We start from the raw sequence: 23,836 nt of genomic DNA, 5'->3' as shown, positions 1-23,836 counted from the left end.
CCTCTCTGCCGGGCTCACCCTCCCCTCCAGTCTGATTGTCTAGAGTGCCTATTCTTTAGTGTCCCCAGATCAACTAGGGTGTGTGTGTGTGTGTTGAAAATGCAGTTTCCTGTGCCCCACTCCAGACCCACTGACTCTGATCCTTCTGGGGTGGGGTCCAGGAATCTGTTTTTTGGAGATGGAGTCTTGCTCTGTCGCCCAGGCTGGAGTGCACTGGCGTGATCTCGGCTCACTGCAAGCTCTGCCTCCCAGGTTCACGCCATTCTCCTGCCTCAGCCTCCCTAGTAGCTGGGACTACAGGCGCCCGCCACCACTCCCGGCTAATTTTTTGTATTTTTAGTAGAGACGGGGGTTTCACCATGTTAGCCAGGATGGTCTCAATCTCCTGACCTTGTGAACCACCCTCCTTGGCCTCCCAAAGTGCTGGGATTACAGGCGTGAGCCACCGCGCCCGGCCCTGGAATCTGCCTTTTCAAAGCAAGCTGCTCAGCTGGTTGAATGTACAGCCCATGGAGCGGGGCATGATCCCACCCTGCCCTGGGCTTGGAGGTGGGGACCGAGTCCCCGTGGATACCACATGGCTCCCACCTTGCAGGCGTCCTTCTTGCCCTCTTCGAAGCCGGCGCACAGCATGTCATTCTTGATGGTTTTGGGTTGGTAGCCAAACTCAGTGTCTTTGCTGTAGAGCAGGTTGCACTTGGGCGTGTCGATGATGGGCACAGCGAGTTTCTGCAGGATCCGCGGTTTGGGCAGGAGGTCTGGAGAGGGGCGGAACAGCCCGGGGCTCAACGGACTTCCTCATCAAGGACCCACGGCCCTGGGAACCACCACTCCATCCTGCCTGTCGTTTCCTCATGTTTAGACCATCTCTGGCTTAGGGCACTGTGGGGCAGACATCCTCCCTCCTTCCAGGCAGCAGGCTGGGCCCTTTCTGTCCCCCTCTCCCTTCACCCCCTCTTCCTTCTGGGTCTGCTGCTGCTCCCCTCAGCCCCACCTGTGTGAACAGAGACCGTGTGTATGCATTAATATAGCAACACGAAGATTGGGGGTTCAGAGTGGTCCCCAAGCCGCCCTGGGCCTTGTTGAGGCACATCCCCCATTCTTTCCCAGCCCTGTCCCCTTACCTTGCTCACTGGGGCTGCCCCAGCCAGTGACCCAGCAGTTCATGCCCGTCTCAAAGATCACCGAGGGGTCCGGCAGGCACACGGGGAGGACGTAATTGGTGAAGGGCACTGGTGCCTCCAGCTCCACCAGGGCCACGTCGGCGCTGGAGGCCATGCCCTGGTACAGGGGGTTACTCTCCACCCGCCTCACCCGGGCATACGCAGCGTGTGGCCCCGGCTGCACTAGCTGCCTTGCCCCCAGCAGGACCTCGTACAGGGACGTCTCAGAGGTGCTGGCGGGAGAAACAGAGAGGCGGTGTGAGGCGGCCCCTCATGTGGGGACAGGCCCGGGAGGGGCTGGGGCCCCTCTGGCCACCACCGTGCCCCACACCTCTCTCTGCATGCTGTCTTCGAGAGCCATTTCTAGGACAGCCAGGTGCAGCGGTGATCCGTGTTGACAATGAAGCCAGATCGCCTGACTCAGATTTCCACCTCCAGCCCTGGCCGCTGTGTGGCCTTGGGCAAGTCACCTAACAAGTTCTCTGTGACGCAGCTTTCTCCCCTGTGCTGTGGGGACAGTCACAGTGCCTACCTGAAAGGCTGGCTGGGAGAGAACCACCCTCCAGGTGCAGCAGGGCCAGCCCCACCTGCGGGCCTCTGGCAGCTGACCTGCCCTCTCTCAGCCCGAGTTTCCGATTTTTTTTTTTTTCCCCTAGAGACAGAGTTCTCATTCTGTCACCCAGGCTGGAGTGCAGCGGCGCAATTGTAACTCACTGCAGCCTCCAACTCCTGGGCTCAAGCCATCCTCCCACCTCAGCTTCCTGAGTACTTGGGACCACAGGCACCACTGCACCTGGGTTTCTTTTTTTTTTTTTTTTTTACTTTTTAGTAGAGACAGGTTCTTGCTATGTTGCCCAGGCTGGTCTTGAACTCCTGGGCTCAACTGACCTGCCCGCCTTGGCCTCCCAAAGTGCTGGGATTACGGGTGTGAGCCACCGTGCTTGGCCATGAGTATCTGAATTTAAGATGTGGGGTTTTTTTTGTCATGATATTCTTCTAAAGATCAAGAAGAAAAGAGAAACAGATGTGGGGTTTAAAATAATTAGAGCTGTGGTGGTGAGGTGTGAGGTGAGGGGTTTGGGACACCCGGAAGGTGTGGGGCCAGGTGGTTCATACACGGCCGAGGGTTGGGTGGCCTGGCCTCCGCTCAGGGCTTTCTGGGGTGGCTCAGGTGGGTGAGGGGAGGAAGGGCCGTTCTGTCTGGTCCTTGGGCTTTGTGAGCAGAGTTGCTCCCGGGAAGAGCGTCCTGGAGCTGAGGTGTGTGCGGGATGGGGAAAGGCCAGGACGGGCTGATGGGCAGAGCCTGCCGGGCCGCTTCTGCAGGGACCCACAGGGAGTGGGTGAGTGGGTGGAGGGGATGGAGGGGGTCGGGGGGCGGTGTGAGGCGCCTCCCGCGGGCGGGAGCAGCGGTTGCAACTGGAAGTTAGCCCTGGAGTTGGACCTAAGGGAAGCATCTGGCTTGGAAGGCGGCGGGGCTGGACCAGGAACCCGCAGGGAGGTCACCCGCAGGATTTGGCGCGGCGGGCGCTGTCCACGGTGCTGAACCGGTCGCGCGCGGGGAGCTGTCAGCGCTATGGGCGGGGGCGGGGGCAGGGGCGGGCGGACTCACTTGGGGAAGCAGTGTGCGGCCGTCAGGACCCACCGCTCCGCGATGAGGCTGCCCCCGCAGAAGTGGCTTCCGTTGCGCTGGATGCTGACTTGCCAGGGCCACTCGCCCTCCTGCGCGTCCTGCCCGCCCACCATTCGGTTCAACATCCTGGGGCGCCCACAGGCTGGGGGAGCATGGGGAGCGGGTGGGGGCGCTCACTGGGGCTGGTCCCATGGCCGAGGCCCAGCCCTCAGCCTCACACTCCAGTCCTCGTCCCACCTGCCCCGACCTGCCCGAAGACCTTGGGGAAGTCGGAGGCCTGGGCTTCGGGGCAGTCTGGCATACAGGCAGACCCTCCCCAGCTGCCCCCCAAGTCTCACTCTCCTCGCCGGGAAGGGCAACCTAACAGCTGCCTCTTGGGGGCCACGGAGGCACTGAGATAACCCAGGGAAGGGTCTTGTCCCAGGGCCTGACCCAAACAGATGTCTGGAAGGATGGAACGGGTGTCACGCCCTCTGCAAGGGAGCCACCCAGAGGGGGCCAGTCACTGTTCAGGGTGATCCTCAGACCCCGACGCCCTCATCCTGTGCCATGCCTCAATGCTCTGTGCTGCCCGTCCTGCTCCTGTGTGGACCTTCCTCCTCCTCTCCTTTCTGGGCTCCAGTTCCACGCAGCCCCCACTTTCCCCTCCTCCGGAATTCCCGTGTCCTGTGCATTCCGAATTCCTTCTGGGTGTGAGTGTCCCTGGCTCAGTCCAGCTGGCTCCTGTCCCTCCCACCCCAGGGCCTTGGGTGCTTACCTGTTGCTGCCTTGACCCCCTGAGACCCTGGAAATGAGGAGAGGGTGATCAGCCAGGCCAGCTGCAGCCTGGCCTGCCCTCCTCAACCCTGCAGCCACTCTCCACTAACCCTCCCCAGCTCCTGAGGACTCCAGAGGGACAGTCCACAGAGGGACCTCACAGGAGAGCCCAAGGGCCTGCAGTTTCCCCCCCAGGGCTGGCTCTGCCATATGCTCAGGCCCAGGCCCATGGGCCAGAGCTTATCTGCAAGGGTGGATGCTCCTTGCCACATGGGGAGCCGGTCAGGAAATGCCAGTGAAGGGATCCCCAAGCTCGATGTCCCCTTCTCATCCTGGCAAGGGTTCTGTCCCTCCACACTCCACACCCATCCTTGTCTGGAAGTTTCTGGGGAGGGTCCAGCCTCCAGCCCTGGCACTGTAGGGTTGGCCTTTCCTCCTGGAACAGCTCAGAGTGGAAGAGGCCCGGGAGCTCTCTCTGCATTTGAGCTGCCCAGGCTCTCTCACAGTCTGCTCTGGAAAGAGCTCCTTCCCCAAGTCTCACTTTGGTCCTGAGGCTGAGGCCCGAGCCCCGCAGGCTTCCCCCTGGCCTCAGGGGAGTAGAGAAGGTACAGTGGTCTGCATTGGCCATCAGGGATCAACCTTCTCAAGATTCCAGAGTCCCAAGAGCTGACCCTTCTCCCAGGCATGCAGCAGGCTCGGCAGGCGAGGCCCAGGACCCCCTGCTGGGCCGTGCAAGGGGGTTTTGGAGCGGATAAGGTGAGGGGCCAGGAAGAGAAGTAAGGTATGGGGTCATTCGGGGGAACCAAGGATGGGAACATATTTTCTGGGGTCCATTGCCTCCCACACCCCAGGACACAAAGGGCCTCTTGCTGGGCCTTTAACCAAACACTGGAGCCTCCACCCCAGCTTGGAGACCCCAGCCAGGACCACAGTGTACAGCCCCAGGGTAGCAAAGCCTGGAACTTCCTGGCCTTGAGAGACTCCTCTCACCACCCCTGCACTCCGCACATCTGATTCTGTGGGGGCAGATTTGCCCGTAGCTGGGGAGGGGTCAGAACAGCCACCTCCCCACACCTAGGCCCTCAGCTTCCCCTTGACCCCCAGTGCCTTCTGGTGCCGGGGCCAGCTGCTGTGGACCATGTCTTCACTCTGCCCAGAAAAGATAACCAGTCCCCCGGAGTCGAAGGGCTGTGGGGACAGGAAGTGGCCACAGAGGGCCCAAGCACCCCCAGGGTTTTTACGGCATCCTCTTCCTACCTGTCTGCCTCACAGTCTGGGGGACACCCTCCCCAACACCATTGGTGGGCACAGACACCCCTGGGGGTTGCTGGACGATAAGGCAGCAGGCGGCGAGGGGGCAGCTGTGGGTGGGCAGGAGGAGGAGGTGGAGAAGGTGCAGGGCAGGCAAAGGGGTGCCCTGCAGAAGCAGAATCAGGGGCAACAGGAAATGGAGAGTCTGCCCTGGATGCTCTGCTCATTAATTTGTGCTAATTAAGTGCCCTTTAAAATGCAAACACTCCTGGGAGGGTTATTCCCTGCCTCCCCCCACCCCCCGACCCCTTGCTCCTTCCAGGCCTGAGGATCCTGCTTGCAGAAGGGGGTGCACTGTCAGGCCTTCTCGCCCTCTGGGAGCCTGCAGGAGCTGTGTCTCCATGCTCCCTGCCTGAGCACTGCCCCCTTCAGCGATACCTCCTCCCCATGCAGATCCTTCCTTCCTAAAGTAGCCCTGTGCTTCTCATTTAGGCAGAGTCTTCTGGTCTCTGAGTGCTTGCTCCCCTCACCCCACAATCTGGATGCCCTTCCCCCGGTCTCCATAAGTCCTAGTTTTTTTTTTTTTTCTCAGGACGTGAGATGGAATCTCGCTCTGTCACCCAAGCTGGAGTGCAGTGGTGCGATCTCAGCTCACTGCAAGCTCCACCTCCTGGGTTCACGCCATTCTCCTGCCTCAGCCTCCTGAGTAGCTGGGACTACAGGCGCCCACCACTGCGTCAGACTAATTTTTTGTATTTTTAGTAGAGACGGGGTTTCACCATGGTCTCGATCTCCTGACCCCGTGATCCGCCCGCCTCGGCCTCCCAAAGTGCTGGGATTACAGGTGTGAGCCACCGCACCCAGCCAAGTCCTAGTCTTTATCTAGAGATCAAGGCCCAACTGAATGCTGCCTCCTCCAGGAAGTCTTCCTTGCTTGCTTGCATTATCTTGGAAGCCCCATACTCTCTCTTGAGCTCTCTGTCCTTCTGATGGGAGCTCTGCCTACATCACCCTGGAGCCAGAATCAAGTCTTATCTTAGCCCAGCAGCTCCGAGAAGGCAAGGGCTGCATCTGGGGGGCCTGATCTCAGGGAATGTGTGGACGGACACAGGTGTGGCTGTGGGGGCTGATCGGAAATGGGTGATGTGGACAGCTGAGCCCTTCAGGGTGGGCGCCCTGTGGGGGCTGGAAGCAACAGCCAGGGGTGCCGGGGGTGTCAGGAGCATTGTTTGGGGCCTGGGCCTCTGATTCGCTGGGAGCTGGTGGGGATGGTGAAGCTTAGTGGGTACCAGCCAGAGACCTGGTGGGGGTGCCACCCTCGGACTGGGAGTGAGGACGTGTCCAGGAGTCCAGCCTCTGGTCACAGCTGTGAACCGACTGCAAAACTCATTGCCAAAGAGTTTTGGCAATGACCTTGGTTCCTCACCCCGCTTAGGGGCAGTCACTGCCTTCCACCTCCTGTGCAGATGGCTCGCTCAGAGGGCACCATCACCCTTGTGCTGGGAGGCTGGGGGAATGGGGCGGGGGAGACTGGGCCACTGAGGGGCCACCCTGGTGCCCTCCTACCCAGGGGAATGAGGAAGCCTGGAGTCCTGGCTAAGCTGCAGCCTGGGATGACCTGACCCAGCCCTGGGAGGTGACTTGAGGACAGGGAAGTGTGGTGGCTGCCAGGCTGGCCGGGCTAGCCCACGAATGTGAGAGGGTTTCCCTGACAGAGAGTGTCCCGGCCTGCAGGGAGGGGCCTGGCAGGTGGGGCCCCCTGGCTTGCACCTGCTGTCCCTGACCCAGGACTGGGAGAGGGCATGGTGGCGCATCACCAGTTCCTCTGTCAGCAGGAGACAGGGCCCTCTGCCACCTGCACCCCCTGCCCCCAGCTCTCTACTGAGCCCGCAGCCAGCCTGCTGGGGCTTCTGGGCACAGGCAGCAGCCCTCGGCTCGGCCACCCTCCCACCCTGAGGATGATGGTCCAGGCACTTGGATCCTGAGTTCACATCCTGCACATAGGAGGCCCCTGTCCTCACCTAGAGAATGGGGTGAGAGGCTGAGGTGGCAGGAAGCAGGGAGCCTGGCCAGAGCTGGCACAGCAGTGCCAGCGGAGAGGCATGGGAGAAGGCCCTGCCCAGTTATGGTGGTGGGGTCCTGCGGGGCCTGTGAGCACATCTCCCACCTTGCCTGCCCCACTTTGGACTCCCCAGTTGGCACACCTGGAGCCTTCCCACCTGCTCACGGGCAGGAGGGATGATAGCCTGTCCCAGGGAGGAGGGGGCTGAGCCGTGAGCCGGAGCCCCAGGCAGTGCAGCGGGGCCTGTTGGGGGACTGCACCACCAGGACCCTGCACCTTCGCGACTCACCAAAACACAGCAGCAGCAGGAGCGGCACCGCCACGGGCCGCCTCATGTCCTCAGGTCTGGCTGGGGCGCAGGGCCGTGGTCGGCGGTGGCAGAAGCGTTGGAGCACGAGCGAGCTGCAGGCTCCATGAAGTGGAGTTTTATGCTGGAGATGAGCACAGGCCCGGCTATGCCGCCCAACCCGTCTGCCCGGCCTGCCCAGCTCCTCTCCTCAGGAAGGAAGCGCCCAGGGCCGACTCCTCCGTGACCTGGCCCTGAACCCCGAGACCCCCGGGCAGACCCCTCACCCCAGCGCAGCACGGGGTGCCATTGGCCTGGGTTCCTGGACCCTGAGCTGACCCAGACGCCCCAGCAGACCCCGAGCTGACCGCGGTGCACGCGAAGTCCATCCAGCTTCATTATTTTATTTTTTTATTTTTTGAGACGGAGTCTCGATCTGTCACCCAGGCTGGAGCGCAATCTCGGCTCACTGCACGCTCTGTCTCCCAGGTTCAAGCCATTCTCCTGCCTCAGCCTCCTCAGTAGCTGGGACTACAGGCGCCCGCCACCACGCCCGGCTAATGTTTTGTATTTTTAGTAGAGACGGGGTTTCACAGTGTTGGCCAGGCTGGTCTCGATCTCCTGACCTTGTCATCCGCCCTCCTCGGCCTCCCAAAGTGCTGGGATTACAGGCGTGAACCACCGCGCCCGGCCTCATTCAGTATTTTATTGACCGCCAATGGAACACAGTGGGGCTGGGCCGCGCTAGTGGGAAAGTCAAGGCCAGGGGTGTTTGCGGGGCCTAGGGCAGGGGAGGCGATGGGACACGGGGCAGGGGAGGCGATGGGACACGGGGCAGGGGAGGCGATGGGACACGGGGCAGGGTCCGGGGTTGGCCGCAGCGACCCTCCTCCCGGGTCACCAGGCCCCAGAAGCCCCTCAGGCGTGCGCCAGCCCGGCCCAGGCGGCCGACCCCGGCCCCGGCTACCATCCCTTGGGCGGGGCGGGGGCTTCCTGGCACCAGGCGGGGCGGAAACGGCTCCGGGAAGGCCGGGCCGGGGTGACCGTTTCAGTGTCCCCGCCTGGCTCTGGGCGCGGCGCCGCGGCGGAAGAGGCTCGGGGAGGAAGGTATTTGGTGCTCGGAGCTGACGTCAGAGACAGAGTGGGGCCGAGCCGTGGGGTCGGGGGCGCCGGGTCTCGGTTTTCCCGCCGGCGCCGGGGTGCGGTACTCGCGGGCGGGGCCTGGCGGCTCCGGGCGGGGCTGGGGGTGCGGCCGTTCCCGCCTCAGCCTTGTCCGCGCGGGTCGTGGTGCTGCCCTCTGGTGGGCGCGGGGCGCGGGGCCGGCGGCCAGGGGTGCAGAAGTGGCGCTCCCAGCCTCTTGGTCAGGGCTCTGGCTCCCCGCACCACCGCCCTCCCTCGGCTCCGCCTCTGCCGCCGCCTCCCACCTTCCCTCCCCTTCTAGTCCCTGGAGTTCCCGGGTCGGGGGTGGGAGGCGGGCTGGGCAGCCCCTGGGGGGCTGGAGGGAAGGAGGTGTCAGGTCTCTGAGCCCAAGCTAAGCCATCATATCCCCTGTGACCTGCAGGTACACAACCAGGTGGCCGGTTCCTGCCTTAACTGATGACATTGTCTCGTGAAATTCCTTCTCCTGGCTCATCCTGGCTCAAAAGCTCCCCTACTGAGCACCTTGTGACCCTCACTCTGCCCGCCTGAGAACGACCCCACTTTGACTGTAATTTTCCTTTACCCACCCAAATCCTATAAAACGGCCCCACCCCATCTCCCTTCGCTGACTCCCTTTTCGGACTCAGCCCACCTGCACCCAGGTGATTAAAAGCTTTATTGCTCACACAAAGCCTGTTTGGTGGTCTCTTCACACACGGACGCGCATGAAATTTGGTGCCGTGACTCGGATCGGGGGACCTCCCTTGGGAGATCAATCCCCTGTCCTCCTGTTCTTTGCTCTGTGAGAAAGATCCACCTGCGATCTCAGGTCCTCAGACCGACCAGCCCAAGGAACATCTCACCAATTTTAAATCGGGTAAGCGGCCTCTTCTTACTCTCTTCTCCAACCTCTCTCACTGTCCCTCAACCAGTTTCTCCTTTCCAGTCTTCAGTCTCTCCCTTCTCTTAATTTCAATTCCTTTCATTTTCTGGTAGAGACAAAGGAGACACGTTTTATCCGTAGACCCAAAACTCCGGCGCCGGTCACGGACTGGGAAGGCAGCCTTCCCCTGGTGTTTAATCATTGCAGGGACGCCTCTCTGATTATTCACCCAGGTTTCAGAGGTGTCAGACAATGGTATGAGACCACCACTTCTCCTGTTGTCCTTCCCAGTTTTTCCCCAACCGCCCGTTTTCCCTACTTTATAAGACAGAAGAAAAGGGAGAAAGCAAAAAGTTGCAAAGAAACAGAAGATAAATAGCTAGACGACCTTGGCGCCACCACCTGGCCCTGGTGGTTGAAATAAAAATAATATTAACCCCTGACCAAAACTACTGGTGTTATCTGTAGATTGCAGACATTGTATGAGAAGGCACTGTAAAACTTTTTGTTCTGTTAGCTGATGTATGTAGCCCCCAGTCACGTTCCTCACGCTTGCTTCAGCTATTATGACTTTTTCACGCAGACCCCTTAGAGTTGTAAGCCCTTAAAAGGGCTAGGAATTTCTTTTTCGGAGAGCTCGGCTCTTAAGACACGAGTCTGCTGACGCTCCCGGCTGAATAAAAAAACCTCTTCTTTCTTTAATCCGGTGTCTGAGGACTTTCGTCTGCGACTCGTCCTGCTACATTTCTTGGTTCTCTGACCGGGAAGCGAGGTAACTGCCGGACAGTCGAGGCAGCCCCTTAGGTGGCTTAGGCCTGCCCTGTGGAGCATCCCTGCGGGGGACTCTGGCCAGCTTGAGCGACACGTGGAAGCGTGGCCTGATCACCCACGGCGTGCCTGTACTGGCACTTTGGTTTTTGTTTTTGACTTGACTTGAATTGCTTGATACTTTGGTTTTAGTTTAACCTGGCTTGGATTTCTGGATACTCTGATTTTGGTTTTGATTCTGGTTTGGTGAAAACTGAAAAAATGTGTGTGTGTCTTTTTTACTCATTCTTTGTTCTGTGGTGTGCGTGTGGTGTGAGCTTGATGTTTTGTCTTGAGGAAACATGGGTCAGACACAAAGTAAGTCTACTCCTCTAGGAACTATGTTGAAAAATTTTAAGAAGGGATTTAATGGAGACTATGGGGTTACTACGACACCAGGGAAACTGAGAACTTTGTGTGACATAGATTGGCCAACATTAGAAGTGGGTTGGCCATCAGAAGGAAGCCTGGACAGGTCCCTTGTTTCTAAGGTATGGCACAAGGTAACTGGTAAGTCAGGACACTCAGACCAGTTTCCATACATAGACACTTGGTTACAGCTGGTGCTAGACCCCCCACAGTGGCTAAGAGGGCAGACAGCAGCAGTGCTAGTAGCAAAGGGGCAGAGAGCCAAGGAAGGATCTCGCTCCACCCGCCGAGGGAAATCAACTCCTCAAGTTCTGTTCGACCCAACGTCAGAAGATCCATTGCAGGAGATGGCACCAGTGATCCCAGTGGTGCGCTCCCCTTACCAGGGAAAGAGGCTCCCCACTTTTGAGTCCACAGTGCTTGCGCCTCTGCAAGACAAACATATCCCTAGGCCACCCAGAGTAGACAGGAGAGGAGGTGAAGCCTCGGGAGAAACCCCTCCCTTGACAGCTCGTTTAAGACCCAAAATGGGGATACAAATGCCCCTGAGAGAGCAGCGGTATACTGGGGTAGATGAGGATGGGCACATGGTGCAGAGGCGTGTTTTTACCAGTCCTTCACCTCTGCCGACCTTCTCGACTGGAAAAACAATTCCCTGTCCTATACTGAAAAGCCACAAGCTCTAACTGATTTGCTCCAAACTATTATCCAGACCCATAACCCCACTTGGGCTGATTGCCACCAGTTGCTCACGTTCCTCTTTAACACAGATGAAAGGCGGAGAGTGCTCCAAGCAGCAATTAAGTGGCTAGAGGAACATGCACCGGCTGATTACCAAAACCCCCAAGAGTATGGAAGGACCCAGTTACTCGGAACCGACCCCCAGTGGGACCCAAATGAAAGCATATGCAAAGGCTAAACCGATACAGGGAAGCTCTCTTGGAAGGATTAAAGAGGGGAGCCCAGAAGGCCACAAACGTTAACAAGGTCTCTGAGGTCATTCAGGGAAATGAAGAAAGTCCAGCACAATTCTACGAGAGACTGTGTGAGGCCTATCCTATGTATACTCCCTTTGATCCCAATAGCCCTGAAAATCAGCACATGCTTCACATGGCTTTAGTCAGTCAAAGCACAGAAGACATGAGAAGAAAACTGCAGAAACAGGCTGGGCTTGCAGGGATGAGCACATCACAGTTATTAGAAAGAGCTAACCAGGTGTTTGTAAACAGGGATGCAGTCAGCCGTAAGGAAAACCGCAGAGAGAATGAACGTCAGGCCCGGCGAAACGCCGACCTGTTAGCTGCAGCAATCAGAGGGGTCCCCCCAAAGAGGCAAGGGAAGGGGGGCCCCAGGAAAGAAACTCAGCCTGGCTGTCAGAGCTTGCAGCGTAATCAGTGTGCTTATTGTAAAGAAATAGGGCATTGGAAGAACAAATGCCCTCAGCCAAAAGGAAAACAAGGTGACTCAGAGCAGGAGGCTCCAGATAAGGAGGAAGGGGCCCTGCTCAACCCGGCGGAAGGGTTACTGGACTGAGGGGGACCGGGCTCAAGGACCCCCAAAGAGCCTATGGTCAGGATGACAGTTGGGGGTAAAGACATTGATTGTCTTGTAGATACCGGTGCTGAACATTCGATAGTAAACGCCCCGGTCACCCCCTTATCCAAAAAGACTATTGACATCAGAGCCACGGGGGTTTCAGCAAAGCAAGCTTTCTGCTTGCCTGGGACTTGCACTGTAGGAGGACACACAGTGACTCATCAGTTTTTGTACATGCCTGATTGTCCCTTGCCCTTGTTGGGAAGGGACTTGCTTAGCAAACTGACAGCCACTATCTCTTTGACAGAGCACGGCTCTTTGCTGCTAAAGTTACCCGGAACGGGAGTCATTATGACCCTTACAGTCCCCCGAGAGGAGGAATGGAGACTTTTCTTAACTGAGTCGGGCCAAGAGATAAGACCAGCTCTGGCTAAGCGGTGGCCAAGAGTGTGGGCAGAAGACAACCCTCCAGGGTTGGCAGTCAACCAAGCCCCCGTACTTATAGAAGTTAAGCCCGGGGCCCAGCTGGTTAGGCAAAAACAGTACCCGGTCCCCAGAAAAGCTCTTGAAGGTATCCAGGTCCATCTCAAGTGCCTAAGAACCTTTGGAATTAGAGTTCCTTGTCAGTCTCCATGGAACACTCCCCTCCTGCCTGTTCCCAAGCCTGGGACCAAGGACTACAGGCCAGTACAGGATTTGCGCGTGGTTAATCAGGCTACAGTGACTTTACATCCAACAGCACCTAACCCGTACACATTGCTGGGGTTGCTGCCAGCTGAGGACAGCTGCTTCACCTGCTTGGACCTGAAAGACTCTTTCTTTCCTATCATATTAGTCCCTGAGAGCCACAAGCTGTTTGCCTTTCAGTGGGAAGAGCCGGAGTCAAGTGTCACTACTCAGTACACTTGGACCCAGCTTCCCCAAGGGTTCAAGAACTCCCCCACCATCTTCGGGGAGGTGTTGGCTCGAGACCTCCAGAAGTTTCCCACCAGAGACCTAGGCTGCGTGTTGTTCCAGTACGTTGATGACGTTTGCTGGAACACTCCACAGCAGTCGGGTGCACCAAGGGAACACCTGGAGGACTGTGGGTATAAGATATCCAAGAAAAAAGCTCAGATTTGCTGACAGCAGGTATGTTACTTGGGATTTACTATCCTATGGGGGAGCACAGCCTGGGATCAGAAAGAAAGCAGGTCATTTGTAATCTACAGGAGCCTAAGACCAGAAGGCAGGTGAGAGAATTCTTAGGGACTGTAGAGTTTTGCAGACTGTGGATCCCCAACTTTGCAGTATTAGCTAAGCCTTTGTATGAGGTCACAAAGCGGGGGGACCGGGAACCTTTTGAATGGGGATCCCCACAACAGCAAGCCTTTCATGAGTTAAGGGAAAGACTTATGTTGGCCCCAGCCCTGGGGCTATCCGATCTGACAAAGCCTTTTACATTGTATGTGTCAGAGAGAGCAAAGATGGCAGTTGGAGTTTTAACCCAAACTGTGGGGCCCTGGCTGAGGCCGGTGGCCTACCTCTCTCAACAACTAGACGGGGTTTCTAAAGGATGGCCCCCGTGTTTGAGGGCCTTGGCAGCAACTGCCCTGCTAGTACAAGTAGCAGATAAGCTGACTCTTGGGCAAAACCTGAACATAAAGGCCCCCCATGCTGTGGTGACTTTAATAAACACTAAAGGACACCATTGGCTAAGGAATGCGAGACTAAGTACCAAAGTTTGCTCTGTGAAAATCTCCGTATAACCATTGAAGTTTGGAACACCCTGAACCCCGCTACCTTGCTCCCCGTATCTGAGAGCCCTGTCGAGCATGACTGTAGAAGTGTTGGACTCAGTTTACTGTAGCAGACCTGACCTCCGGGACCAGCCTTGGGCATCAGCAGACTGGGAACTATACGTGGATGGGGGCAGCTTCATCAACCCACAAGGAGAGAGATGTGCAGGGTATGCGGTGGTAACTCTGGACACTGTTGTTGAAGCCAGATCATTGCCCCAGAGCACTTCAGCTCAGAAAGCTGAACTCATTGCTTTAATTCGGGCCTTAGAACTCAGTGAAGGTAAGACTGTAAACATTCACACTGACTCTTGATATGCCTTTTTAACCCTTCAAGTGCACGGAGCATTACAAAAGAAAAGGGCCTATTGAACGCTGGGGGAAAAGACAAAACATCAACAAGAAATCTTGTAATTATTAGAAGCAGTATGGAAACCCCACAAGGTGGCAGTTATGCATTGCAGAGGACACCAGCGAGCTTCCACCTTGGTGGGCTTGGGAAATTCCCGTGCTGACTCAGAGGCTCGAAAAGCAGCATCTGCCCCCTTCCGGGCATCAGTCACAGCCCCCCTGCTCCCTCAAGCACTTGATCTTGTACCTACTTATTCTAAAGAAGAAAAGGACTTTCTCCAGGCAGAGGGAGGACAAGTGATGGAAGAAGGATGGATTCGGTTACCAGATGGGAGAGTAGCTGTGCCACAGCTGCTAGGAGCTGCAGCACTGGCTGTGCATGAAGCGATCCATCTAGGTCAGGAATCACTTGAAAAGTTGTTAGGCCGGTATTTCTACATCTCGCATTGGTCAGCCCTTGCCACAACGGTGACGCGGCGGTGTGTTACCTGCCAACAGCGTAATGCAAGGCAAGGTCCAGCTGTTCCGCCCGGCATATGAGCTGATGGAGCAGCCCCCTTTGAAGATCTCCAGGTGGACTTCACAGAGATGCCAAAGTGTGGAGGTAACAGGTATTTACTAGTTCCTGTGTGTACCTACTCTGGGTGGGCGGAGGCTTATCCAACACGAACTGAGAAAGCCCGTGAAGAAACTCGTGTGCTTCTTCGAGATCTTATTCCTAGATTGGGACTGCCCTTACAGATCGGCTCAGGTAATGGGCCTGCGTTTGTGGCTGACTTGGTACAGAAGACCGCAAAGCTATTGGGAATCACATGGAAACTGCATGCCGCCTACTGGCCTCAGAGTTCCGGAAAGGTGCAGCGGATGAATCGGACTGTCAACAATAGCTTAGGGAAAGTATGTCGGGAAACAGGATTAAAATGGATACAGGCTCTCCCTATGGTATTATTTAAAATTAGATGTACTCCTTCTAAAAGAACAGGATATTCCCCTTATGAAATATTATATCATAGGCCCCCTCCTATATTGCGGGGACTTCCAGGCACTCCCCGAGAGTTAGGTGAAATTGAGTTACAGCGACAGCTACAGGCTTTAGGAAAAATTACACAATCTATCTCAGCCTGGGTAAATGAGAGATGCCCTGTTAGCTTATTCTCCCCAGTTCACCCTTTCTCCCCAGGTGATCGAGTGTGGATCAAGGACTGGAATGTAGCCTCTTTGTGTCCACGGTGGAAAGGACCCCAGACTGTCGTCCTGACCACTGCCACCGCTGTGAAGGTAGAGAGAATCCCAGCCTGGATCCACCACAGCCATGTAAAACCTGCAGCGCCTGAAACCTGGGAGGCAAGACCAAGCCCAGACAACCCTTGCAGAGTGACCCTGAAGAAGATGACAAGCCCTGCTCCAGTCACACCCGGAAGCTGACTGGTCCACGCACGGCCGAAGCATGAGGAAGTGCATCGTGGGGTTCATTTTTCTTAAATTTTGGACTTATTCAGTAAGGGCTTCAACTGACCTTACTCAAACTAGGGACTGTTCCCAGTGTATTTATCGGTCACCGAGGTAGGACAGCAAATTAAAACAATCTTTCTGTTCTATAGTTATTATGAATGTATGGAAGCATTAAAAGAAACTTGTTTGTATAATACCACTCAGTACAAGGTATGTAGCTCGGGAAATGATTGACCTGATGTGAGTTATAACCCATCTGAGCCCTCTGCAGCCACCGTTTTTGAAATAAGAATAAGAACTGGCCTTTTCCTAGGTAATACAAGTAAAATAATAACCAGAACAGAAGAAAAAGGAATCTCCAAGCAAATAACTTTAAGATTTGATGCTTGTGCAGCCATTAATAGTAACAAGCTAGGAACACGATGTGGTTCTCTTAACTGGGAAAGGAGCTACAGAGTAGAAAATAAATATGTTTGTCATGAGTCAGGGGTTTGTGAAAATTCTTCCTATTGGCCATGTGTTATTTGGGCTACTTGGAAAAAGAACAAAAAGGACCCGGTTTATCTTCAGAACGGGGAAGCCAACCCCTCCTGTGCTGCCGGTCACTGTAACCCACTAGAACTAATAATTACCAATCCCCTAGATCCCCACTGGAAAAAGGGAGAACGCGTAACCCTGGGGATCAATGGGACAGGGTTAAACCCCCAAGTTGCCATTTTAGTTAGATGGGAGGTCCACAAGCGCTCTCCCAAACCAGTATTTCAAACCTTTTATGAGGAGCTGAATCTGCCAGCACCAGAACTTCCGAAAAAGACAAAAAATTTGTTTCTCCAATTAGCAGAAAATGTAGCTCATTCCCCTGATGTTACTTCGTGTTATCTATGCGGGGGAACCACTATCGGAGACCAGTGGCCTTGGGAAGCCCAAGAGTTGGTGCCTACTGATCCGGCTCCTGATATCATTCCAGTTCAGAAGGCCCAAGCTAGCAACTTCTGGGTCCTAAAAAACCTCGATTATTGGACAATACTGTATAGCTAGAGAAGGGAGAGACTTTATCATCCCTGTAGGAAAGCTTAAGTGTATAGGACAGAAGTTATACAACAGCACAACAAAGACAATTACCTGGTGGGGCCTAAACCACACTGAAAAGAACCCATTTAGTAAATTTTCTAAATTAAAAACTGCTTGGGCTCATCCAGAATCTCATCAGGACTGGACGGCTCCCGCTGGACTATACTGCATATGTGGGCACAGAGCCTACATTCGGTTACCTAATCAATGGGCAGGCAGTTGTGTTACTGGCATTATTAAGCCGTCCTTTTTCTTATTACCCATAAAAATGGGTGAGCTCCTAGGTTTCCCTGTCTTCACCACCCGAGAAAAGAGAGGCACAGTTTAGGAAACCAGAAAGATAATGACTGGCCCCCTGAAAGGATCATACAGTATTATAGGGCTGCCACGTAGGCACGAGACAGCTCATGGGGATACTGAACCCCCATCTACATGCTCAATTGGATCATACGGTTGCAGGCCGTTTTAGAAATAATTACTAATGAAACTGGCAGAGCTTTGACTGTTTTAGCTCAGCAGGAAACCCAAATGAGGAATGCTATCTATCAGAATAGACTGGCCTTGGACTACTTGCTAGCAGCTGGAGGAGGAGTTTGTGGATAATTTAACTTAACCAGTTGCTGCCTACAAATAGATGATCAAGGACAGGTGGTTGAAAACATAGGGACATGACAAAGGTGGCACATACGCCTGTACAGGTTTGGCACAAGTTTGATCCTGAGTCTTTATTTGGAAAATGGTTTCCAGCTATAGGAGGATTTAAAACCCTCGTTGTAAGTGTATTGCTAGTGATAGGAACTTGCTTGCTGCTCCCCTGTGTGTTACCCTTGCTTTTTCAAATGGTAGAAGGTTTTGTTGCTACTTTGGTTCATCAGAAAACTTCAGCACACGTGTATTCTATGAATCACTATCGCTCTATCTCACAAAGAGACTCAGAAAGGATGAGAGTGAGAACTTCCACTAAAAAGTGAAAATTCTCAAAAGGGGGAAATATGGTATGAGACCACCACTTCTCCTGTTGTCCTTCCCAGTTTCTCCCCAACCTCCCCTTTTCCCTAGTTTATAAGACAGGAGAAAAAAGAGAAAGCAAAAAGTTGTAAAGAAACAGAAGATAAATAGCTAGACGACCTTGGCGCCACCACCTGGCCCTGGTGGTTAAAATAATAATATTAACCCCTGACCAAAACTACTGGTGTTATCTGTAGATTGCAGACATTGTATGAGAAAGCACTGTAAAACTTTTTGTTGTTAGCTGATATATGTAGCCCCCAGTCACGTTCCTCACGCTTGCTTGATCTATTATGACTTTTTCACGCAGACCCCTTAGAGTTGTAAGCCCTTAAAAGGGCTAGGAATTTCTTTTTCGGAGAGCTCGGCTCTTTTTTTTTTTCTCCGGCGGCTGGGGAGCGAGGCTTTTTTGATCCCCCAGGCTGGAGTGCAGTGGCACGATCTCGGCTCACCGCAACCTCCACCTTCTGGGTTCACGCCATTCTCCTGCCTCAGCCTCCCGAGTAGCTGGGACTACAGGCGCCCGCCAACACGCCCGGCTAATTTTTTGTGTTTTTAGTAGAGACGGGGTTTCACCGTGTTAGCCAGGATGGTCTCGATCTCCTGACCTCGTGATCCGCCCGCCTCAGCCTCCCAAAGTGCTGAGATTACAGGCTTGAGCCACCGCGCCCGGCTAGCTCGGCTCTTAAGACACGAGTCTGCTGATGCTCCCGGCTGAATAAAAAACCTCTTTCTTTAATCCAGGGTCTGAGGAGTTTTGTCTGTGACTCGTCCTGCTACAAGACCACGCAGGGACGCCTGCCTTGGTACTTCACCCTTAGCGGCAAGTCCCGCTTTTCTGAGGAAGGGGCAAGTACCCCAACCCCTTCTCTCCATGTCTCTACCCCTTCTCTGCCTTTCTGGGGGGCAAGAAATCCCCAACCCCTTCTCCTTCACCCTGAGTGGCAAGTCCCGCTTTTCTAGAGGAGGTGCAAGTACCCTAACCTCTTATCTCTGCACCCCAACCCCTTATTTCCGTGCCCCAACCCCTTTCACGCTTTTCTGGAAGGTAAGAACCCCCAAATCCCTTCCCTCCGTGTCTCTACTCTCTTTTCTCTAGGCTTGCTTCCTTCGCTATGGGCAACCTTCCACTCTCCATTCCTCCTTCTTCTCCCTTAGCCTGTGTCCTCAAAAACTGAAAACCTCTTCAACTCTCACCTGACCTAAAATCTAAGCATCTTATTTTCTTCTGCAATGCCGCTTGACCCCAATACAAGCTCGACAGTAGTTCCAAATAGCCGGAAAACAGCACTTCTTTCAACTTTTCCATCCTACAAGATCTAAATAATTCTTGTCGTAAAATGGGCAAATGGTCTGAGATGCCTGACGTCCAGGCATTCTTTTACACGTCGGTCCCTCTCTAGTCTCTGTTCGAAATGCAACTCATCCCAAATCTTCCTTCTTCACCTCCCACCTGTCCCCTCAGCCCCAACCCCAAGCGTCGCTGAGTCTTTCTAATCCTCCTTTTCTACAGACCCATCTGACCTCTCCCCTCCTCCCCAGGCCGAGCTAGGTCCCAATTCTTCCTCAGCCTCCGCTCCCCCACCCTATAATCCTTTTATCACCTCCCCTCCTCACACCTGGTCCGGCTTACGGGTTCATTCCGTGACTAGCCCTCCCCCACCTGCCCAGCAATTTAGTCTTAAAGAGGTGGCTGCAGCTAAAGGCATAGTCAAGGTTAATGCTCCTTTTTCTTTATCCCAAATCAGAGAGCGTTTAGGCTCTTTTTCATCAAATATAAAAATCCAGCCCAGTTCATGACTCCTTTGGCAGCAACCCTGAGACACTTTACAGCCCTAGACCCTAAAATGTCAAAAAGCCGTCTTATTCTCAAAATACATTTTATTACCCAATCTGCTCCTGATATTAAATAAAACTCCAAAAATTAAATTCCGGCCCTCAAACCCCACAAACCCCACAACAGGATTTAATTAACCTCGCCTTCAAGGTGTACAATGATAGAAAGAAGTTGCAATTCCTTGCCTCCACTGTGAGACAAATCCCAGCCACATCTCCAGCACACAAGAACTTCCAAATGCCTGAACCACAGCGGCCAGGTGTTCCTCCAGAACCTCCTCCCCCAGGAGCTTGCTACAAGTGCCAGAAATCTGACCACCAAGCCAAGGAATGCCCGCAGCCCAGGATTCCTCCTAAGCCGTGTCCCATCTGTGCGGGACCCCACTGGAAATCAGACTGTCCAACTCACCTGGCGGCCACTCCCAGAGCCCCTGGAACTCTGGCCCAAGACTGACTGCTTCCCAGATCTTCTTGGCTTAGCGGCTGAAGACTGACGCTGCCCGATCGCCTCGGAAGCCCCCTAGACCATCACGGACGCCGAGCTTCGCGTAACTCTCACAGTGGAAAGTGGGTAGCCTCCTTCTTAATCAATACGGAAGCTACCCACTCCACATTACCTTCTTTTCAAGGGCCTGTTTCCCTTGCTTCCATAACTGTTGTGGGTATTGACAGCCAGGCTTCTAAGCCCCTGGAAACTCCCCCACTCTGGTGCCAACTTGGATAACACTCTTTTAAGCACTCTTTTTTAGTTATCCCCACCTGCCCAGTTCCCTTATTAGGACGAGATATTTTAACCTAATTATCTGCTTCCCTGACTGTTCTGGACTACAGCCGCATCTCATTGCCACCCTTCTCCCCAACCCAAAGCCTCCTTCACGTCTTCCACTCGTATCCCCCCAACTTAACCCACAATTATGGGACATCTCTACTCCTTCCCTGGCAACTGATCACATGCCCGTTACCATCCCATTAAAACCTAATCACCCTTACCCCACTCAACGCCAATATCCCATCCCACAGCACGCTTTAAAAGGATTAAAGCCTGTTATCACTCGCCTGCTACAGCACGGGCTTCTAAAACCTATAACTCTCCCTACAATTCCCCCATTTTACCTGTCCTAAAACCAGACAAAGCTTACAAGTTCAGAATCTGCGCCTTATCAACCAAATTGTTTTGCCTATCCACCCCGTGGTACCAAACCCATATACTCTCCTATCCTCATACCTCCCTCTACAACCCATTATTCTGTTCTGGATCTCAAACATGCTTTCTTTACTATTCCTTTGCACCCTTCATCCCAGCCTCTCTTTGCTGTCACTTAGACTGACCCTGACACCCATTAGGCTCAGCAAATCACCTGGGCTGTACTGCCGCAAGGCTTCACAGACCCCATTACTTCAGTCAAGCCCAAATTTCATCCTCATCTGTTACCTATCTCGGCATAATTCTCATAAAAACACACACGCTTTCCCTGCTGATCGTGTCCAATTAATCTCCCAAACCTCAATCACTTAAAAAACAACAACTCCTTTCCTTCCTAGGCATGGTTAGTGCGGTCAGAATTCTTACACAAGAGCCAGGACCACACCCTGTAGCCTTTCTGTCCAAACAACTTGACCTTACTGTTTTAGCCTAGCCCTCATGTCTGCGTGCAGCGGCTGCCACTGCTTTAATACTTTTAGAGGCCCTAAAAATCACAAACTATGCTCAACTCACTCTGTACAGCTCTCATAATTTCCAAAATCTATTTTCTTCCTCACACCTGACGCATATACTTCCTGCTCCCCGGCTCCTTCAGCTGTACTCACTCTTCGTTAAGTCCCACAATTACCATTGTTCCTGGCCGGGACTTCAATCCGGCCTCCCACAGTATTCCTGATACCACACCTGACCCCCATGACTGTATCTCTCTGATCCACCTGACATTCACCCCATTTCCCCACATTTCCTTCTTTCCTGTTCCTCACCCTGATCATGCTTGATTTATTGATGGCAGTTCCACCAGGCCTAATCGCCACTCACCAGCGAAGGCAGGCTATGCTATAGTACAAGCCACTAGCCCACCTCTTAGAACCTCTCATTTCCTTTCCATCGTGGAAATCTATCCTCAAGGAAATAACTTCTCAGGGTTCCATCTGCTATTCTACTACTCCTCAGGGATTATTCAGGCCCCCTCCCTTCCCTACACATCAAGCTTGAAGATTTGCCCCCACCCAGGACTGGCAAATGAGCTTTACTCAACATGCCCCGAGTCAGATAACTAAAATACTTCTTAGTCTAAGTAGACACTTTCACTGGATAGGTACAGGCCTTTCCTACAGGGTCTGAGAAGGCCACCGCAGTCATTTCTTCCCTTCTGTCAGACATAATTCCTCGGTTTAGCCTTCCCACGTCTATACAGTGTGATAACAGACCAGCCTTTATTAGTCAAATCAGCCAAGCATTTTTTCAGGCTCTTAGTATTCAGTGACAGACTAATGATCTATTGAAAACACACCTCACCAAGCTCAGCCACCAACTTAAAAAGGACTGGACAATACTTTTACCACATTCGCTTCTCAGAATTCAGGCCTGTCCTCGGAATACTACAAGGTACAGCCCATTTAAGCTCCTGTATAGACACTCCTTTTTATTAGGCCCCAGTCTCATTCCAGACACCAGACCAACTTAGACTGTGCCCCAAAAAACTTGTCATCCCTACTATCTTCTGTCTAATCATACTCCTATTCACCGCTCTCAACTACTCAGACATGCCCTGCTCTTGTTTACACTGCCAGTTTACACTGTTTCTCCAAGCCATCACAGCTGATATCTCCTGGTGCTATCCCCAAACTGCCACTCTAAACTCTTGAAGTAAATAAATAATCTTTGCTGGCAGGACTATGCTGACTCTCCTTAGGCACTCTCTAATCAGATGTCCTAGGTCCTCCCAATTCTTAGACCTTTTATACCTGTTTTTGTCCTCTTATTCCATTTAGTTTCTCAATTCATCCAAAACCATATCCAGGCCATCACCAATCATTCTATACAACAAATGTTTCTTCTAACATCCCCACAATATCACCCCTTACCACAAGACCTCCCTTCAGCTTCATCTCTCCCACTCTAGGTTCCCACGCCGCCCCAATCCCGCTTGAAGCAGCCCTGAGAAACCGCCCATTATCTCTCCATACCACCCCCAAAAATTTTCGCTGTCCCAACACTTTACCACTATTTCATTTTATTTTTCTTACTAATATAAGAAGACAGGAATGTCAGGCCTCTGAGCCCAAGCTGAACCATCACATCCCCTGTGGCCTGCAGGTACACATCCAGGTGGCCGGTTCCTGCTTTAACTGATGACATTGTCTCGTGAAATTCCTTCCCCTGGCTCATCCTGGCTCAAAAGCTCCCCTACTGAGCACCTTGTGACCCCCACTCTGCCCACCAGAGAACAACCTCCCTTTGACTGTAATTTTCCTTTACCCACCCAAATCCTATAAAACGGCCCCACCCCATCTCCCTTCGCTGACTCCCTTTTCGGACTCAGCCTGCCTGCACCCAGGTGATTAAAAGCTTTATTGCTCACACAAAGCCTGTTTGGTGGTCTCTTCACACGGACGCGCATGAAAGGAGGGAGGGCGAGGAGCGGGAAGAGGAGACTCCAAACGTATTCATTCATTAATTCATCCAGTCATTTCTGAGCAGATTTGAGCCCAATACTGTCCCAGGTTTGGAGAATACAGAGGTGACCCAAACAGACCTCACCTCACAACGTAAGGGAGAGGACAAGACATCATTTAGCAGGGAAATCTCTAACTATAAACCGCGACAGGCCGGGTGCAGTGGCTCACCCCTGTAATCCCAGCACTTTGGGAGGCCGAGGTCAGCTGATCACCTGAGGTCAGGAGTTCGAGACCAGCCTGGCCAACATGGCAAAATCCAGTCTGTACTAAAAACACACAAAAAATTAGCTGGGTGTAGTGGCAGGTGCCTGTAATCCCAGCTACTCAGGAGGCTGAGGCACAATAATTGCTTGAACCCAGGAGGCAGAGGTTGCTGTGAGCCAATATTGTGCCATTGCACTCCAGCCTGGGCAACAGGAGCGAAATTCCATCTCAACAAACAAAAAAACAAAACAAGCAGAACAAACGATAACCCAAATGACAAGGGAAAATGAGTTCAGGTCGGGCGCAGTGGCTGACACCTGTAATCACAGCACTTTGGGAGGCTGAGCCATGGGGATCACCTGAGGTCAGGAGTTTGAGACCAGCCTGGGCAACATAGTGAAACCCTGTCTCTACTAAAAATACAAAAATTAGCTGGACGTGGTAGCGGGCACTTGTAATCTCAGCTACATGGGAGGCTGAGGCAGGAGAATCGCTTCAACCCGGGAGGTGGAGGTTGCGGTGAGCTGAAATTGCGCCACCGCACTCTAGCCTGGGCGACAGAGCAAGACTGTGTCTCAAAAAAAAAA

At 53.6% G+C, this 23,836-nt stretch overlaps 1 protein-coding gene across 2 annotated transcripts in view; it reads right to left on the bottom strand.

Annotated features, from left to right (window-relative positions):
* The window catches only part of PRSS27 (serine protease 27), a 32,658-nt gene that overhangs the window by 501 nt on the left and 8,321 nt on the right, over positions 1 to 23,836 (bottom strand). Inside the window, exons 1-5 of one of the 2 annotated variants that reach the window (XM_032144737.2) lie at positions 7,152 to 7,261; positions 3,551 to 3,577; positions 2,773 to 2,935; positions 1,125 to 1,396; positions 589 to 758 (exon numbers count right to left, since the gene is read on the bottom strand). In XM_032144737.2, the coding sequence (XP_032000628.1) occupies positions 589 to 758; positions 1,125 to 1,396; positions 2,773 to 2,935; positions 3,551 to 3,577; positions 7,152 to 7,197 (678 nt within the window). In that variant the 5' untranslated portion in view covers positions 7,198 to 7,261. Of the gene's footprint in view, positions 1 to 588; positions 759 to 1,124; positions 1,397 to 2,772; positions 2,936 to 3,550; positions 3,578 to 7,151; positions 7,262 to 23,836 lie in introns of those variants that run through there. The other variant, XM_058434035.1, reaches the window with a different exon arrangement.

The sequence above is a fragment of the Hylobates moloch genome, unplaced genomic scaffold (genome assembly GCF_009828535.3).
Source record: "Hylobates moloch isolate HMO894 unplaced genomic scaffold, HMol_V3 SCAFFOLD_23, whole genome shotgun sequence".
NCBI classification, from domain to species: domain Eukaryota; kingdom Metazoa; phylum Chordata; class Mammalia; order Primates; family Hylobatidae; genus Hylobates; species Hylobates moloch.
The sequence above is the reverse complement of the archived record's forward strand: the minus strand, read 5'-3'. Positions and strand labels throughout refer to the sequence as shown.